The sequence below is a fragment of the Myotis davidii genome, unplaced genomic scaffold (genome assembly GCF_000327345.1).
Source record: "Myotis davidii unplaced genomic scaffold, ASM32734v1 scaffold573, whole genome shotgun sequence".
Taxonomy (NCBI): domain Eukaryota; kingdom Metazoa; phylum Chordata; class Mammalia; order Chiroptera; family Vespertilionidae; genus Myotis; species Myotis davidii.
The window spans coordinates 7339209-7352211 of NW_006285997.1; the positions used below are offsets into that span (position 1 = coordinate 7339209).

General features: G+C 38.6%; 1 protein-coding gene across 1 annotated transcript in view; it reads right to left on the minus strand.

Annotated features, from left to right (window-relative positions):
* Positions 1–2296: 2296 nt before the first annotated feature.
* Positions 2297–13003, minus strand: part of LOC102757107 (inactive N-acetylated-alpha-linked acidic dipeptidase-like protein 2) — a gene marked incomplete at its 5' end in the record, with an annotated part of 304189 nt that continues 293482 nt past the window's right edge. Inside the window, one exon of the mRNA XM_015559693.1 lies at positions 2297–2740. Coding sequence (XP_015415179.1) covers positions 2297–2740 — 444 coding nt within the window. The remainder of the gene's footprint in view (positions 2741–13003) is intronic.

Here is a 13003-nt window from a genome sequence, read left to right on the forward strand (position 1 = left end):
TGATCCTGGATCAGGGGCTGAGGGCTGTTTGGAGGCTGGCCACAGCCCCTTCAGGGTGGGGTTTCCTGCTAGGGTGCCTGGCCAGCCTGGGTGAAGGGCTGATGGCTGTTTGCAGGCACCAAACTCCCTGTGGAAGCTGGCTGGAAACAGGTATCTGGGATTTATTTGTCTTCTATAATGGAAACTTTGTTGCCATGAGCAGAGTCTTCAGCCGGCTCAGGGCTGGTGGGAAGCTTGGCTTTCTCTATCACCCGGGCAACCAAGCCTCGGGCTTGCTCCAGCTCTGTGGCTGCCAGCCGCCATCTTGGTTGGGTTAATTTGCATACAGTCGCTCTGATTGGCTGGGGGACATGGCTTAGGGCATAGGGAAGGTATGGTCAATTAGCATCTCTGTCTTTTATTAGTGTAGATATATATAGACAGACTAAGGCCTGGTGCATGAAATTTGTGCACTGAGGGGGTGTCTCTCAGCCTGGCCTTTGCCCTATCGCAGTTGAGGAGCCCACGTGGGATGTCCAGGTGATTGACAGGCCTGGGGGAGCAGTCCTAAAACGGCAGCCGGGCATCCTTAGTACTGCCACAGAGGCTATGAGCCTGGCTTCTGACTGAATGGTGCTCCCCCTGTGGGAGTGCACTGACCACGAGGGGGGCAGCTCCTGTGTTGAGCATCTGCCCCCTGATGGTCAGGGCACATCATAGTGACCAGTCGTTCTGCTCTTTGGTCTATTTGCATATTAGCCTTTTATTATATAGTATGATTTTTGTTGATGAAAGTTAGATAGTCTGGGTATAATTTGAAAAACTAATTGATGTTTAGACTAAGCCAGTGGTATACTTTAGCCTAAAGAATTTCGTGATAATAGTACCTTCTGAGAACTTCACTAATGCTGGTTTCCAAATCTTCTTTCTATTGACACCTCAGATCCTCCAGCTGAGCCTAATCAAATGCCACCTCTTCTACCTCAGAAGCTTGTTTTCCTTAACAGTTTACAAGCTCTCTTTTCCATTCTACTAATATGTTCTTACTTAATTATTTTAGAAATTCTCCCACTAATATTTTGGAACTAAAATTGGGCAATAACAATTGTGATGATAGCTATGATTGATAGAGGCTTTATTGCATGTTCAATATTAGCTATGTTTTTTACAGGCATAGTGTCATTTATCCTATGCATAAATATGATATGGTTCCTCATTTCTAAAATAATATTGAAAGAAGTTAAATCATGTATCTAATAAGTATCAAGTAAGTATCAGAGTCTGGAATCAACTATTAGTCCCATTCTTAAGGCTATACTACATTGTTTCTCTAAATTCTTGGCTTAAAACTCAACCAAGATGAATCAGACCTGTATTGATTAAAAGCTATCATTCAATGTGTTGATATGACAGGAGTTGGATGAGTTGAAATGGAGAAATGGTAAAGAGATATTATAAAATATCAAGCAGAAAAATAAAAAATGAGTTATATTTTAAGACATAGATTTTATTAAAATATAGACCGTGGATTTGCCTAAAAGAAAAGATACCGCTACACATGTACTTCATGTTCAAACAACAATAGCATATGAAAATCCAAAATTATAAAAACAGATAAGTCATAAATATTATTTTTGTATTGCCTAAGAATTTATCTCATCACAATAGGATTCACCCAGAATTTCTCCCTCTATGAATTTAAGATGTTAGATATATCAGCTGTTTACAAAGGAGCTAAGATATGTGCAGAGAAACTAAGTATTGCTAAAAGCTAATAGATATTAAGACATTAAATACCAAAAATTTAGTCTATAAATGCAATTTAAATACAAATTTTCAAGGACATCCATGATTGTGGAACAAAGCAGGGTTTACTCTATTTCCATCCACTATTTAGTTAATGTAAAAATTACCTCAACCAGGCTACCCCAGAGGCTTTTAAAGAACTCCCCAAAAGGCAAGCACAATTTGTTAAAAGAAAATAAAAGATCTCAACTGGTTTATATCTACAGAGAACAATTTCCAGTGACAAAATTTTGAGACAGATGAATATGCTTGCAGTCCAATAGATGGATGAACACAGACTTGATTATGGTGAATCATGCTTATGTGATATTCTTTGCGGGGGGTCGGGGGGGAGGCGTATCTCCACAAAAAAAAGTTGTATCTTTTTAGGAAGGCAAACTATTGACATACTTTGGGTAGCTAATCCGCAAGACACATTAATATACAGCATATGAAATGCATTTTCCCTTGGGCAAGGAGAAGAGAATCTATTGCATATGTCATCTGTTTCTGTGAATACTGAAGATTACAATTATGTTTTGATGTTAATCCAACTACTGCAAATTTCTTGTTGCAAAGCACACAGTGAAAATGTGAGTGACAATATAAATCTTTTTAAATTGAATTCAACACTATTGAAAAGAGCTGATGTTTTCAAATACTGATACAAAGCCTCTGAACAACAAGAATAACTCTCTAAACGAAGCAGCTTCCTATAGTGACTTAGTTGATAAGAAAGACAAATAGCCAGGATAAAATCAAATTCTGCATGTCTGCTATATTGTGTGTGTCTGGGATGGGGGGGGTTAGATATTTTAGAAATAATTACCTGTAATGACTTGATGTCCTCATAAGCAAATTGAACACTGGGAACTCCAAGGTAGTTGATGAAATAATCCGCATCACCTTGTATTTGTATGGAACTGACATTGGATTCTGGGCACTGTGCTCTTCTGAAACAGTTGAGAATATTTTTCTGAAAAACATAATTTACATGGTTAGCACGAACTCAGCTTCTCAGGGCATCTCTAAAGGAATGCCACTCCAAGTGTGGTCCATAGGTCAGCAGCATGGATGTCACCCGGGATCTTATTCAAAATACAGATGCTCAGGCTCCACCCATGCCCTCCTGAATGGGAACCTCCAGGATGGAGCCAGGAATCGGTGTTGTAACTCTCTTCTATGATTCTGGATTCCGATGCTCACCAAGTGTGACTAGTGCTGGTCTAAATCTAACTGCTTGTTCTTGTTGCTTCAAAGCATTTTTTATCATGGAATTATTATAAGCCATCATAACTTTAATTTGATGAACAAAAACAGATCCAGAGACAGAGAAACATTGATCAGACCATCAAACCTCAGAGGGAAGGTAGGGGAGGGTGGGGGTAAGGGGGAGAGATCAACCAAAGGACTAGTATGCATGCATATAAGCCTAACCAATGGACACAGACAACAAGGGGGTGAGGGCATGAGTGGGGGGGTGGGGAAAATGGGGGGATAAGGACACATATGACACATATGTAATACCTTAATCAATAAAGAGATGCAAAAAAAAAGAAGGTTGAGTCCTTCAAAAAGGTCCAGTTTTACTGTTCTTTTTGTTTTCCCATTAATTTAAATCTAAAGGATGGTTTGATAGGACACAATTCCACTTTTCTAAATATGTTTTGGGGTTTTTTTTTTTTTTTGGAAAACACAGAAGGAATTTTTTCCATTTCTTCTTAAAAGCATATTCCCACACATTTGAGGAATATATGACATCAACTCTGTGGGACAATAAGAAACTCTAGGGAAATATATAAGGGGATAGGATATTATTTCTTACACTAAGAGTTGTCTAGAATGCACAACAAATATGAGTGCGCAATAGCATGAGAACACTTTGTCTAATAGGCAGATAGTACAGTTGTTTGTATGGAAAATAATACAATCTATAATAATAAAAGCATAATATGCTAATTAGATCAGACGTCCTTCAGGCGACCTTCTGGACGAAGCCAGGCTGCTGGGGAAGCCCAGGTCCTGGGTTGCAGAGGGAAAACAGTGCCAGCAGCCAGGGGAAGGAAGACCTACTCTTGCACGAATTTCATGAATCAGGCCTCTAGTAATTAATAAATAGTACTACAAGAATAAACTGTTTCACGTGGTCACAAGTGTAACTTTTGCCCCAACCTGAATGTCCTCCATACACATTTGCTATTGAATAAAAAATCACTGGATGCCTCAACCTCCCTCCCCATCTTTCTTTGGCATAATACAATTTCAAAAATACTTTTGAATATAATATATGCAAATATTTAAATATGTAGTTGAATATTCATAGAACAATTTTTTCCACTTTTCAAGTAAAATGCCAGATTTTTCAAACCCATAATAATGTTTCAAGATCTATTCAATATTCTTTGAGAGTCTAATAGAAAGATCTTTGTAACAAATTAAAATCAATTAAAATGGAGACCCTGAGTATTTATAAACATGACAAGGCATCACCTTAAATTATTTACAAATAACTTGGATAATTAAGCACTTTGCAAAAAGAAACTAAAAAGAGAGTCCTACATTATAGACTAATCAGTAACAACCTAATGCTTTTTATGGTTAATCTCACCAATTTGCTTCTTTTGAAAGCCCGGTTTTCTGAAAATAGAGTTAATCCTTTTTCACTTCCTGATAGTCTACTGGGGTGAAGATTCCTAGAGTTCTTATACCTGGAAATGTTTAGGTAAGATATTAAATATTCCCAAAGAAGAGCTACCCTTAGTACTAGATAATGAAAATAAAAGCAAACAAACAAACAAACAAACTACTTTACTAGTATATCATTTTAAAAATACCAAGTAGTACTGAGAGATCCAGGTGTTAAAAAAATTGGCTCCTGGGAAGGAATTTCTTTAGCCAGAATGAATGTGTTTAAATTTAACTTGAATGTCTTGGTCAGGCGAGTTTTTGACCAATGTCCCATCACGAGTGTCACACTCAGCCTGCTTCACTCATTCAAACCATGGCCAGAAGCATTGGCGTTTGTGAAACCTAAACAGTTGTACTCCTCAATATTATTAATAAAGATTTCATAGAATCTAGTCTTTTCTTTCCCCAGATGTCTATCCAATGAAATTAATAATATTTTAAGTGATCTTCTTTGCCTTTACTGCAGCCGCATCTATATCTTTTTGAGACATCTTACATATTCTATTCAACCTCAATAAAAATACAGGTTTGTTTTTAATGTAATTTTGCCTACATCATTCTTAATATCCATTGCAAATGCCAACCACATTCCTTACAAATAACTGTTTTTCTCACAGAATAATTACGTGGCTCGAAAACTGACAATTTTAAATTCTACAATATGTTTCTGTGAAAGAATTAAAATTTTAAAAATAACATACATATTATTTGTATAAATATAATATTTATATTATTTTTATTCAGTCATAACTATTATAGCTTCCCTCTGACAAAAAGTATTAGCTTTCCATATATGCAAGTTCCTAAAAGGGCACAGTGACCCCATTCCAATCAATCCTTGTGTTCTTTGTCTGATGTAGTAGTTACACAAGATCAGTTCTTATTCACCCTCATCTTGGAATTGGTTCAGGGCATTCTATCTGAAGCCAGTACAAATTCTCTTCTATTCTCTCTGCTTGCCATGGCTACTCCCATTATACACCTTTAATATTTTCATTGCATGCCATGATCTCTGACACCTTGATGTAATGATTAGTGCATTATTTCTTCCAGGTTTTATGATTTTTAGACAAGCCAAATAGGCAATATCCAACCTTTAAGATGATATACCCTAAAATATTTCTGCATTCTTTTCTCTAATCTGACTTGCTTTTATTAACTCATTTATTGAAAAGTCTTGTCTCTGAAGTTTCATATTGCCACCTTGTCCTATATAATAAAAGGGTAATATGCAAATAGACCGAACATCAGAACAACCAAACAACCAATCAAAGTGTAATATGCTAATAATATGCAAAGGCTGCTCAACTGCTTGCTATGACCTGCACTGACCACCAGGGGGCAGATGTCCCAATCAGTAGGTTAGCTTGCTGCTGGGGTCCAGCCAATCAGGACTGAGAAAAATGGGTTGGACATGCTTTGGAATCCTTCCATGGTCCCTCCCAGGCCTGATCGGGAACCGTTGGGGTCCCTCAGCCTGGCCTGAGCCCTCTTTCAATCTGGGACCCCTTGGGGGATGTCAAGGGAGCTGGTTTCAGCCCAATCCCCCAGGCTACTCCCCTTGGGAGGGTGCCAGACACAGGGCTTATGGCTGGCTAGTGCTGCTGTGGCAACACAAGCCTCTCCTGATAGGGGCTGATTGGGCGTGAATCTGAGGCATGCACAGTGGGGCTAGGATGAGCAGGAGCGACAGGTAGCAGCTGAAGGCAGCAATGGACTGCAGGTTTCAGCCTGATTCCTGCAGGCTACCCAGAGGGATCCCACATGTGCATGAATTCGTGCACCGGGCCTCTAGTTCTTACATAAGCTCCTTTGATAAACCAAGTAAGACAGCAACAGAGCATTAACTAGAATTGTTTTCAAATTATATTTTGAAGGTTAGGGCTGTTAAACCACATCTGTGGGACTACATGTGTACGATTTATGGAGAGAGAATAGAGCACGAAAAACAGGGTTGAGTGGCCTGAGGGATAACTGAACCTATAGCTGGATACAGTTGGATATTGAGCCTCATGACAGAGTTAAACCCTCATGAAAGGTATAAGCTTCAAGAAAATCCATTCAACATTGGAACCTTTGTGAATAACACAGAGTTCCCTGAAAAGTCTTCCTGGGCCCTGTTCCCTATCAACTGAGGCCAGAGCATCTCTGTAAAGTCATGCAGAGAGGACTTACCTCATCAGCGTCTCTCTCTCTCCTCTCTCTCTCTCTCCCTCCCTCCCTCCTTTCTCCACCTCATTTTCTATTGCCTACTCTTCTCATTTAACCAGTGATGAGGAGAGGACACATGTGGCCCTCTCAACCCTGTGTTTATTTTATTCTTTTGTGCTTTTGTTTCTATCTAGCTTCAGAGTAAAATAGTCAGAATAAAGAAAATCCAATTTATAGATTGGAATTGCCCCCTAGCCCTCGACCATCATTATATCTAGAGATTTCCCTTAAGAGAGGAGCATTCCTGATACAGAAACCTTGTACTCTAAATCTTTTTATTATTCCTTACTTTAAAATTTAGGCCAAATTCACAAGCCTCAAGTGATCCTAAATCTATATTCTATCCTAATGGGAATTGTTTTCCCACTTAGCACTTCAGTGAATTATAATAGATCTATATCAGTTCATAGACAGTGATCTACTCAACCTCTGTAAGCACTAATATCTGAGATGGAAGTAGAAGTAAATATCAATTTCATCCATTTTACTAGAAGTTAGTCACCATGGGAAAGAGAAGGTTAGCAACAAATTTGTACGGGTGAATTAATTTTTAAAATCTATTTACAAGGCTGGGTACATTCAAATTAAGTATTCCATCCAAGGGGTTCAGATGCTCCATACTTAATGTTTGATAATAAGCATTTTTATTCCAGTTCATAAAATAAGCAAGTTCAGGCAAAGATTGCAGTTATGTTCCTGGTTTAATTTTCTATCACAAGTGTCTTGAAAACCTGAAATGAAATCACTATCCTAAGGCTGCCTTTTTGGCTAAAAGGAAAACCTGATAGTAACTGGTCATATGAGTTAATATAAAGAAACAAAATTAAATTTGCACTGGTTGAGGAGCAATACCAAGACACATTGACAAGTTTCTCAAGTATTTAAAAATCATATTTCAGTTATTGTGAATAACTCACCCCTAATTTGAAAAGATGACAGTTATGAGATAATTTGCTGAATTTTGTTGTTTAATGTTTTAGTTTTAGAAAGCTTACATACTGCTAAAATGAAAATGTGTGTGCTTTAATACTTACATAACTTGCAATTTGATATAATCGGTTTCCCTTGTAAACCTGTATGTTTTAATTTAAGCATTTTATGACATTATTTCTGTGTTTATATAGGATTTATCAGCCAGCCAAAATGGTCCAGAAGGGGTTCTCTTGCAGCAAACTAGCTACTTTTTACAAATTAGGAAACTGAGGCTGAAAATCAATAGAATTGGGATCTCCTTCTGGATCTTTTCACCCGGAATGCAATGTTCTTTTCTTTCTCCTATGCTGATATATCCAGCACACTAATCACATTAATGCAGCTGAACAAACTAATCTTAATAGTTATCCTTTCTGAAATTCTGTGGGTCTTTTTTTTTTTTTAATCACATTTGATCACTGGATATGGTTGTAACAAACTATCTGTGGCATTTCTTCAATTTACTTAGTCACTGTCATGTGTTTTTCATTTAGTTAGCTTATATTTTTTTATGGCAGTATGTCAGGTTGCCGTCTAATACCCAATACTTAATAACACATTGCAGATCTCCTCTAATGATGTTTAAAAATAAGATATTATATTTACAGTAGTCCCCCTTATCTGTGGTTTGCTTTCTGTGGTTTCAGTTACCTATGATCAACTTTGGCCTGAAAATGTTAAATAAAAAATTCCAGAAATAAACAATTCATAAGTTTTAAATTACACGCCATTCTGAGAAGCATGATGAAATCATATGCTGTCTGCTTTGTCCTGCCCAGGACTTGAATCATCCTTTTGTTCAGCACATCCGCACTGTTTATGACACTGGACCAATATTCATGAGTCACTTAGTACCCATTCCATTACCAGATTGACTGTGAAGGTATCACAGTGCTTTTTTTATTTTACTTAACAATGGCCCCAAAGAACAAGAATAGTGATGCTGGCAATTCAGATATGCCAAAGAGAAGTCCTAAAGTGCTTTCTTTAAGTGAAAAAGTATGTCTGCATTCAATATATATATATATGGTTTGGTATTTCTCTGTGGTTTCAGGCATCCACTGGGGATTTGATCTTGATATAATAGGAGAATTCCTATACTGGCTTTCTTTAATATTCTAAAGTAGAAACTTATTTAAGTTATCATTTATGCCGGCATTGATAAAGAGTTTCTTATATTTCATGTGTCTCTTGGCTTTCTGAATGTCCTCTTTTGTAAGGTGTCTATTAAGCAGCCACTATGGAAGACAGTATGGAGTTTCCTCAAAAAGCTACAAATGGAACTCCCATTTGACCCTGTGATCCCACTTCTAGGAATATATCCCAAGAAACCAGAAACACCAATCAGAAAGGATATATGCACCACCATTATAAACTTTTGAACAATAATAGATACAGAGGCAGAGCTGCCTCAAACAGATTGTCAAACTGCAGTGGGAAGGCCAGGGAGGGCTCAGGGGCGGGAGGTAGGGGGGTAAGAGATCAACCAAAGGACCGGTATGCATGCATATTAAGCATAACAATGGACATAAGACACTGGGGAATAGGGGAGGCTAGGGGACTGTCTAGGGCGGGGAAAAAAATGGACACATATGTAATACCCTTTGTAATAAAAAATAAAATTAAAAAAAAAAAGAGTTTCTTATACATAAAACTAGTGGCCCGGTGCATGAAATTTGTGCATGGATGGGGGGTTCCCTTTGCCCAGCCTGCACCCTCTCTAAACAGGAACCCCTTAGGGGATGTCCAACTGCCAGTTTAGGGATCAGGCTTAAACTGACATTCAGACATCCCTTTCACAATCTGGGACTGCTGGCTCCTAACCCCTCACCTGCCTGCCTGCCTGATCACCACTAACTGTGAAGAGACAGAACGGAACTGATAGCTGTGTCTCTAACTCCTCTCCCAGGAAAGCCACAGAATGTATCAGTTACTCAGCCTGCCCTTATCTCAGCCAATGGGAAAGCGGGGGAAACTAGCCCAAGGCCAAGAGTATGCTAGCCACCCCCCGTCGTCTTTGTGTAACCAGACCCTAGCTGCACCCTGCCCCAACCCCCGACCCCAAGCCCTATAAATTCTTTGTTCTCTTGGGACTCGGGGCTCTCTCTTGCACCCAGTAATGGAGGCAAGGGGGGGGGGGGAACAGGTGACCTTGGGTCCCGGGCTTGAATAAATGACTCTATGCTTTTGCATCGGACTCAGCTCCCTAGTGGTTTGTCTTGGGGGATCTTGAAATCTGGGCATAACAACTGTTCTCCCCTGCTGGCTTGATCTTGCCCCCAACTGCCTCCCCTGAGGCCTGGTTGCCCCAGTCGCCCTCCCCTGCTGGCCTGGTCTCGCCCCCAACAGCCCTTCTCTTTCAGCCTGATTGCCCCTAACTGCCTCTGCCTGCCTGATCACCCCTAACTGCCCAGCCCTGCCAGCCTGATATGCCCCCCAACTGCCCTCCCCTGCAGGCCTGATCTCACCCCCATGTGCCCACCTCTGCTGGCCAATTTGATGTTGATTGGTCGGTTTCTTTGCCAGTCATTGTCAAAAGCCCCACCTCCTAGGCAGCCATTGCCTCCTCACAGTTGACCCAGATTTGGTTTTGATTGGTCAGTTTCTATGCCAGTCAGCATTAAAAGCTCTGCCTCCTAGGCAGCCATTGGCTTCTCACACTTCACTCAGATTTGGTTCTGATTGGTTGGTTTCTATGCCAGTCAGCATCTCTGGGCCTATCATCGGGGCATGATCAGAAAGGTGGAGGCCCTGAGAGAAATGGAGGCATGGCTGCTGGCCTGGACAGGAGAGAAAAAGAGAGGCAAGTGCTGATCAACAGCTGCCACACAGGCTACAGATCAGACCCTGCTTCTTTCTTCAGGCCTCTCTCCAGGCCTGATTCGCAGCCCCCTCAGCAGTCAGTGCTGGGTCACTGAGCCTGCACCCGCAGTAGTCAGTGCTGGGTCGACGGCAGCCCAGTGCTGACTGCAGGACTGACTTGGAGCCTCTGGTCCTGACAGACCCAGGGTTTTTATATATTAGAATATATTTCAGAATAGTAAAAATTTAAATAAAAATTAATAAATATATTGCAATGACTTTATTGAAGATAAACTTGAGTAGGGGAAGAAAACCAGCTTTTATCTTATTTTAAAATGGAAAATGTTCAACCTCTGAAAAGGGATTTTTATTTATTTATTTATTTTATTTTTTATTTTTTTAAATATATTTTATTGATTTTTTAAAGAGAGGAAGGGAGAGAGATAGAGAGTCAGAAACATCGATGAGAGAGAAACATTGATCAGCTGCCTCCTGCGCATCTCCTACTGGGGATGTGCCCGCAACCCAGGTACATGCCCTTAACCGGAATCGAACCTGGGACACTTCAGTCCACAGGACTACGCTCTATCCACTGAGCCAAACCGGTTTTGGCATGAAAAGGGATTTTTAAAATCTCCAGTATCTCAAGGTGTGAATGTTTACAAAGTATTTTCCGGTTTAAACTGTGAAGGGTTATTATTCCTCTAATATATACAAGTAGAATTACCAAACTGAAAAACACACTCTAATTTTCTTCTCATTCTATTAGTTTTTAAAACTTTAATCTTGCTCTGGAATGTGAAGAAATGTTACTTTATATTTGAAACACTTTAAATTAGATTGTAACTAATGAATGCTTTAAAGATCACTCTATAGGAGTAAAAATGGAGACAAAAGAAAACATTTGCCCTTGTTTTTATTCTATCTTCTAAATGATGTCTCCTTCCCTTCAGTTCTACTTAGTTTGCCCTTCCTCTTCCTTGACCAACTTAAGACCAAGACCAAGAGGCACATGATGGTAGATGGCCCATTTTTTTTTTTACTTCTATTCCCTTAAGGCAGTGGTTCTCAACCTTGGCTGCACATTAGAATCACCTGGGAATCTTTTTAAAATCCTGATTTCTGGGCCTCATCCTCCGGAAATTCTGTTTCTTTGTTACTAATGTTGTGGCCCCAACCCTTAACAAAGAAACAGAATTTCCGGAGGATGAGGCCCAGAAATCAGGATTTTAAACAGATTACCAGGTGATTCTAATGTGCAGCCAAGGTTGAGAACCACTGACTTAAGGCTTGTGTGAAATTAGAAACAGGTGTGGTATTTTAAAACTAAAAATATTCACATTTCAACCAAATTGTTGGGTTTAAATGAAAATCTCCACTAATTAAGATACCATAGGGTATCTTATAACATACCACATTCCAGAGGAATGTATCTTTTAGGTATAAAAAATATAGATAAACTAAAAATGAAAAATTCATTTTTTATTATCACAACAAACTCCCAAGTGGAAAGATTAATTAATACAAATACCTAATATACAATGTTTCTGCATGACAAAAATTACCATATAGAAGGATAATTAAAAACAATTCATTTCACAGACAAATGGCTAATTCTTATAATATATAAATAAAAAATATTGACAAGTCAATAAAAATTAGTCAAAGAATATGACCAGGCATTTCACACACACACACACACACACACACACACACACACACACACACACACATTAGATACATAAAAAGTGTATTTTATATTTACTTTACAAAAAAACTTTGGCAAGTTTGGTAGACTACACTGTGGATGTAGTATTCTGAGGCCTCATATGTAGCTGAAGGAAAAAACTGGCACAAATACTGTGAAGTTTGTATAAAATTTATTATATTCATAAACTGGAACAATATACAGCCTTTAGAAAGAGCAATAATACCATATATGCAGTAATAATAAAAACTTCCAAGATACAGTCTACACACAAAAAAAGGTGTAGAAATATTCTATGTTATTTGTGTTTTAAAAAGTTAAAAAAAAGGAAAGAAAGAAAAATGAAAAGAATGAAAAGGATATATACTCTAAAGTAGGGATGGGCAAAATTAGGTTTATAGTTGTGAGTTTATTTTTATATTATTATTTTTCAATTATTATATTGTTTTCCAAAGGAACTCAAAGCCTATTTTGCCAACCCATATGCAAATGGTACTTGCCTCTGGGGAGAGGTACCAGTGGGAGGAATAGGTTGAGAAAAAAGATATTTCATTTTCTACTTGTTTATTACTTTTTATTTAAATTTGTGATTGTATCACCTGCCAAAAATAAATGCTATACTTTCCAAATTCTCTTTGAACTGTATGTACTGTGTTTCCAATTCCAAGATTCCCTTGATTTTAAGCAAGAATATCAATTTTAAAACAGCTTTTGTTGGATGGTAGGAGAGAAACAAACTAACAGATATCTCTCCATTTCAGAAAAGTTAACATTTTAGAAAACGTCTTAAGAGTAGAGAAACAGGGCAGCTAGGGTTGTATTGCGGCAGCCATTTAATCTCAGGTTGATCTGGGACCA